At 35.7% G+C, this 7,500-nt stretch overlaps 1 protein-coding gene and 1 long non-coding RNA gene across 3 annotated transcripts in view; both read right to left on the reverse strand.

Moving 5' to 3' along the window:
* Positions 1-1,626, reverse strand: part of hnrnpll (heterogeneous nuclear ribonucleoprotein L like) — a 121,304-nt gene extending 119,678 nt beyond the window's left edge. Inside the window, exon 1 of one of the 2 annotated variants that reach the window (XM_077229825.1) lies at positions 1,498-1,626. In XM_077229825.1, coding sequence (XP_077085940.1) covers positions 1,498-1,518 — 21 coding nt within the window. In that variant the 5' untranslated portion in view covers positions 1,519-1,626. The remainder of the gene's footprint in view (positions 1-1,497) is intronic. The other variant, XM_077229826.1, reaches the window with a different exon arrangement.
* Positions 1,627-3,991: 2,365 nt separating this feature from the next.
* LOC143737962 (uncharacterized) overlaps positions 3,992-7,500 on the reverse strand; it is a 6,605-nt gene continuing 3,096 nt past the window's right edge. The window contains exon 4 of the long non-coding RNA XR_013203793.1: positions 3,992-4,302. This is a non-coding gene — a long non-coding RNA (uncharacterized LOC143737962). The remainder of the gene's footprint in view (positions 4,303-7,500) is intronic.

A 7,500-nucleotide genomic window follows, 5' to 3' on the forward strand; every position in this document is an offset into this window, starting at 1 on the left:
TTTAACCCATGACTGAAGACCATCATCAACCCATTACTGAAGACCATCATTAACCCATTACTGAAGACCATCATCAACCCATTACTGAAGACCATCATTAACCCATTACTGAAGACCATCATTAACCCATTACTGAAGACCATCATCAACCCATTACTGAAGACCATCATTAACCCATTACTGAAGACCATCATTAACCCATTACTGAAGACCATCATTAACCCATTACTGAAGACCATCATTAACCCATTACTGAAGACCATCATCAACTCATTATTGAAGACCATCATCAACCATTACTGAAGACCATCATCAACCCATTACTGAAGACCATCATTAACCCGACCATCATCAACCCATTACTGAAGACCATCATCAACCCATTAATGAAGACCATCATTAACCCATTACTGAAGACCATCATTGACCCATTACTGAAGACCATCATTAACCCATTACTGAAGACCATCATTAACCCATTACTGAAGACCATTCCATAAAAAACAAGAATTGTCCATTTTGATTCCATTGTGACTTTAGGCGTGATCAAACTGAATTTGAGAGATTTTAAGAGTTTTTAATAATGAGTGTTGTGATGATGTTTATCTCCTGAAGATTAATGTTCGGTTTCTGTTTGTCTGATGCAGCATTAGAGAAACAACTAGAACAGGAACATATTGAAGATCTGAAGAGCGTTCACATCCTCTTGTGTTTAATATCTATAAAGTGTTGCATGCCCGTTTCAATCTGAGCTATAAATGAGCTGTAGTGCTGAGGTCTGCAGCACTAGAGGATTCTGGGTAAGTAAGTCTGAACTGAGGCCGACAGCACAGAGACACTGTTTGGCTATTAATTGCCTTATGCTCTTTACTGCACACACACACACACACTTTCTCTCTCTCTCTCTCTCACACGCACACACACCAGTGGAGAGAGAGAGAGAGAGAGAGAGAGAGAGAGAGAGAGAGAGAGAGAGAGAGAGAGATCATCACTGATATCAGCGCTGAAAGTGTGTGAACGACATCATACTTCAGTCACTCATCAAAATCTGAACAACACAACAGTTCCTCATTTCACAGTGTAGATAAAAACACACTTTAGTTTAGAGTTTCAGTGTTTAATCTGCAAGAATCATAACACACATATGAACTCTTTATCCGATCAACACGTCTTTGTTTCTGCAAACCATTAGAAAAAACGAGAACAAGAACCGGAAGCGGCCTGAGGAAGTCGCCTTCACCTCTCAAAAACAACTGTTACTGTGAGAGTGTCGTAACAACCTGAGATGAGAACAACCGTGTGTGTGTGTGTGTGTGTGTTCATCAGATTCACACGAACACCTAAGCTAGTTATAATCACAACTGAACAACTAACCAAGAAAAGAGGAACCACGTCTTTACAAATATGGTTAAAATATGTATGTCAACGACACTTCAATGGAAACTACAAGGTTATTAACATTAACTAAACTACAAAGGTGTGATTACTAGGATTTACCTGTGCAAAACTCACCCCCATAATGTTGTGGATGGTTGCTAGGGTGTGTTAGGTGGTTGCTAGGTGTTTTCTTCCTGTCTGGTGTGAAAAGCGTGTGTGACTCGGTTCCTCGTTCGATGTGCATCTGTGGGGTTTTTGCTCTGTTTATAATATTAGTGCTGGGCAGCGATTAATCGCATCCAAAATACAAGTTTGTTTACATATTATATGCGTGCATACTATTTATTATTATTTTGTATGCATAAATACACATATATGAATGTATATATTTAAGATCTTTTATTTATTTATAATAAAATACTTATATATAATATAAATTATTTATAAATATACAATAACATGCAAATATTTGTTAAATACATGCATATGTGTGTTTTAATATATACAAAATAATACACAGTATGCACGCATATATTATGTAAACACAACCTTTTATTTGGGATACAATTAATCGTGATTAACCGTTGCCTAGCACTAGTATATATATATATATATAGTAATACACAGCTTTTAGCTTTATAATCACAGTGATGTGATCACTTGTGCATGTGATTCTCATTACACTCGACTGTGTGCAGCAAGTGACATTCTGCCTTCAGCTAATGGAGCTATTAAAACATGTTAGCAGTCGAGCTGTGACGATCAAACTGCTAAAACAGGAGAGAGAGACAAAGAGAGAGAGAGAGAGAGAGAGAGAGAGACAGAGAGAGAGAGAGAGAGAGAGAGAGAGACGCCCACATTATGCTACAACTGAAGAGGCCCGTGGAGAAGGATAATCTGTGAATTTCTCACACAGAAGAGAAGATAATTGTCACATGACATGATGTCATTCAGTATGAAGATGGAAACTGGTTTCAGTTCAGCTTTCAAACAATCATAAATAATAAAATTACATAATAAATATAAAAGAATAGCAGAGTCCACACCACAACTGTAATGAGAACGAGGAACGATATCGGAGGATGAAAGATAAAAACACTGACAGCCAATCAGAATCCATCCTGCTTTAAAGAGCTCGAGCATTTAAAGCGTCAGACGACAAAACTGCAGCGCTTATAAACAAAAATAATATTGTGCGCTGGTGTGGATGATTATGCTAGTGTGCCGCTGGTGTATGCGTTGTTCTATGAATATGCAAATGAGCCCCGCCTCCACTCACTCACTCACTCACTCAGAGATCCACTCGTTGACGATCACATGTTGATCTGATTGGTTACAAGGTGGTTTGTGACGTCACAAACAACAGCGATTTCAAAGTTTTTGAGACTGTCTTTGGTTCACTGCAGTTTTAAGGAGAAAATACTCAGCAATGCTGTCGACTTATGAATTTACACTTGATTTGTGTTAAAGCATATTAAAAACATCACATAGACATATAAACAACACTAAAAGCTGGATTTTCACCACAGGGGGACTTGAACCTTTTTGTGATTGTGCTTAAAAATTGAAGGCTGAAAAATGTCATCTGTTTTAGCATTAAAAAACATTGAAACAACATTTAAAGCAAGTTATTGTAAATAATATACTTGTTTCAATTTGGAAAAAAACATTTAAATCATATTGAAACAATATTTAAAGCTAAATGGTTGTAAAAAAAAACACGTTTCAATAAACATTGAAATGTCATTTGAGTTCAGATATTAAATACAATTTTTAAATATTAAAAATAGAACACTCAATAAAAAAAGATGAATTTTTTTACCATTATCCAACATCAGAGAACATGAATGTGTTGCTCAATCAGTATTTTATTAAAACTTAAGTTATTTAAATGTAAAATCTCACTTTAAGTAACTATTTTAGCTGAATACAACAAATACAAGTGAGTTTTTTAAATACATAAGCCATAAATCACTGTCAAAATGGAATGTTAAAACAATTACAAATTGATGTTTATGAATTTTTATTCACACATAGTTATGACATTCATAGTGCCTTCAAAAATAGAGCAGACGAACTGCAAAAATAGAGTTATTCCTTTGTATTTTTGTAAATATCAATCTAACTCAAAGTGAAAACAGAATTAGTTTTCTGACCCACAGGCAGATTTTTGTTCTTGTTTTAAGCACAAACTCACTTTATTTTAATACATTTTTCCGTAAACAAGACTTAATATATCCTGTAATTTTGCTTCTCAAGTAAATATATCTTAATATAAAGATGTTTAGATATTTGTGCTGGAAAACAAGACAAAAATATTGAATAAGAACAATTTTTTTGCATTGTAAAGGCATCTAGATGACACAAACTGCACGTGTCATGATGCCCTCTGCCCACGTGAAGGCGTGTTCTTCAGGTTTTGGATGCAGTTGACGTGTTTAACAAGTCCAGAGATCGAAATAAACTTTACTAGAATACAAAAATATAGTAAAACAACAATTTAACTGCCATCAGAAGTAAAAATGGCTTCTGTGTGAAACAGAGCTGCTGAAAAAAACAGCGCCACCTACTGGTACAGCATCATTAGCACATGAAGAAATCTCACAGAGAGGGAAAGGGTTTTAACTTTATTTATTATGCAAACAGAACTCAAACTAATGCAATCAATCAATCTAATGCATGAACAAGTGAACCGCACAACAAAACAGGTAGAAAATCAGACAAACTCTCCTTATCTAGAGGAAAACAAACGGCTCCTCACACAAGAGCTTCCTTACAATCAAACTGGCATTTTTTAATTATTACTTTAATTATTTACTGCAATAAGAACGCCCACACACACACACACACACACACACACAAGAACAGGAGCTTCAGTCTCGCTCTGGACTCTCATTTCTAGCAGGGCTTCCGGAAGGAGAACGACTGCCAGAGGAAAACAGGGAACAGGTTAGTTTAGAGTTAGCATGTCAACCACCCCGTCACACACACGAACACACAAACACACACACACACACACACTGAACAGAGTTTCTCATCTTCTGCTTTTGAGCTGAACCTCAAGATTTGGAGCCGCTGAGATTTAAGCAAAAACGCCAGAAAATGTGTGATTATGAACTGATCACTGAAGGTTCGTTGGGGAACCAGGAATGGCATTCAGTCTACGGAACAAAAATGTGCAAAATGTTTCTGTATGTTCATGTAACTCGTGATGAGCTTGTTCAAGGAGTTTAAGGACGAGAATCTGAGCTTTCTGCAAACATCCGTATAACCCAAGATTTCTTGTGCAATGTGATGCAAACACGGCCGCTGTGGTTAAAGCAAGGAAAATACAAATCTAGTGGTTTTGCTATGCCAGTAACATCAAACAAAAACAACGAGGACAAACTAAAAATGGTCAAGCAACCATCTTCATAATTCTTATAGCACTTGAGTAAGTCAAGTCAGTTTTACAGAAATCATGACGTTAATGTTTATAATATCGTCTTGTCTTATAGCTGCATTATCATATTATATAGTTACATTTTCAGTCGAAACAAACAGTCGAGCCGTTACGAATTGCTCTATAGTTGAAATACAACGACAACTGAAGTTGAAATGCATAAGTTAATTATTAAAACGTAGTTTCAAATGTTTATTTTTTAAATAATTTGGTCGCAATTTTAACAAAGTAAATAAATCCATGTGATAGAAAAACTCACCGTTCCCATTCAGATCAACCCTAAAATCCAGCTTTTATATGGTTTTATTTATTTTATGGAATAATGCACACCTGGTGTAATAATTTAAAACACTGGCTAGTACTGTACAGTAAAATATAAGCACGCTTCATGCACTGCTGTCACTGTAGTATTTAAATAATTAGCCAAGATTAAATGCTATAATATTATTATAATTACTTCATTATTTTATCTTCATGTACAAGTAAAAACATCACAATTACAGCCTTACCGAGCAGTGTTGCAAACCGTCCCTTTGCAGCACATGTTGGTAATAGGCATTTTGATTGATCGCCTACTGTATATATCGTGATGAATGAGCCTGTTAAGTACTCTGGTATATTTTAGAGCATTATTTACCATCTGAAATGATCTTTGTTCCATGGTACAGTGTTACTAAGGGCTTGAGTGCATGAACAAGTAAACATCATCCGTCTGAAGACTAAGAGTGTCTGATCACATGATGCTTTTACATGCAAACTCATAATGCAATTTAGGCAACATTGCGATTAAACCTTATCTCATGTAAACTAGGGATGCACTGATATTAAAATTTTGGCCGATACCGATAACCGATAATATATTTGAAAGCCAATAACCGATATATTGCCCGATAAATCTAAATTAAAATTTGTGTATCATTTTTGAGGGCCTGATTACAAAAACCCAAAAATGAAATAAAAAATGTCCTGGCTCTTCCAAGCTTTATAATGGCAGTGAATAACTGTTTCTGTATTGAAGTCCATAAAAGTCATAAAAGTGCATGATGGATATGATAAAAAGATGCACTTTTATGATGGACAGATGCACTTTTATGATGGATAGATGCACTTTTATGATGGACGGATGCACTTTTATGATGGACGGATGCACTTTTATGATGGATAGATGCACTTTTATGATGGACAGATGCACTTTTATGATGGACAGATGCACTTTTATGATGGACGGATGCACTTTTATGATGGATAGATGCACTTTTATGATGGACAGATGCACTTTTATGATGGACAGATGCACTTTTATGATGGACGGATGCACTTTTATGATGGATAGATGCACTTTTATGATGATAGATGCACTTTTATGATGGACAGATGCACTTTTATGATGGACAGATGCAATTTTATGATGGATAGATGCACTTTTATGATGGATAATGCACTTTTATGATGATAGATGCACTTTTATGATGGACAGATGCACTTTTATGATGGATAGATGCACTTTTATGATGATAGATGCACTTTTATGATGGACAGATGCACTTTTATGATGGACAGATGCACTTTTATGATGATAGATGCACTTTTATGATGGACAGATGCACTTTTATGATGGACGGATGCACTTTTATGATGGACGGATGCACTTTTATGATGGACAGATGCACTTTTATGATGGACGGATGCACTTTTATGATGGACGGATGCACTTTTATGATGGATGGATGCACTTTTATGATGGACCGATGCACTTTTATGATGGATGGATGCACTTTTATGATGGATAGATGCACTTTTATGATGATAGATGCACTTTTATGATGATAGATGCACTTTTATGATGGACAGATGCACTTTTATGATGGATAGATGCACTTTTATGATGATAGATGCACTTTTATGATGATAGATGCACTTTTATGATGGATAGATGCACTTTTATGATGGACGGATGCACTTTTATGATGGATGGATGCACTTTTATGATGGATAGATGCACTTTTATGATGACAGATGCACTTTTATGATGGATAGATGCACTTTTATGATGATAGATGCACTTTTATGATGATAGATGCACTTTTATGATGGACAGATGCACTTTTATGATGGATAGATGCACTTTTATGATGATAGATGCACTTTTATGATGATAGATGCACTTTTATGATGGACAGATGCACTTTTATGATGGACGGATGCACTTTTATGATGGACGGATGCACTTTTATGATGGATGGATGCACTTTTATGATGGATGGATGCACTTTTATGATGATAGATGCACTTTTATGATGGATGGATGCACTTTTATGATGATAGATGCACTTTTATGATGGACAGATGCACTTTTATGATGGATGGATGCACTTTTATGATGGACGGATGCACTTTTATGATGGACGGATGCACTTTTATGATGGACAGATGCACTTTTATGATGGACGGATGCACTTTTATGATGGACGGATGCACTTTTATGATGGATGGATGCACTTTTATGATGATAGATGCACTTTTATGATGGACGGATGCACTTTTATGATGGATGGATGCACTTTTATGATGATAGATGCACTTTTATGATGGATGGATGCAATTTTATGATGGATAGATGCACTTTTATGATGGACAGATGCACTTTTATGATGGATAGATGCACTTTTATGATGATAGAT

Source organism: Siphateles boraxobius, unplaced genomic scaffold (genome assembly GCF_051911475.1).
Source record: "Siphateles boraxobius isolate OS27281-9 unplaced genomic scaffold, OSU_SipBor_1 135, whole genome shotgun sequence".
Lineage (NCBI taxonomy): Eukaryota > Metazoa > Chordata > Actinopteri > Cypriniformes > Leuciscidae > Siphateles > Siphateles boraxobius.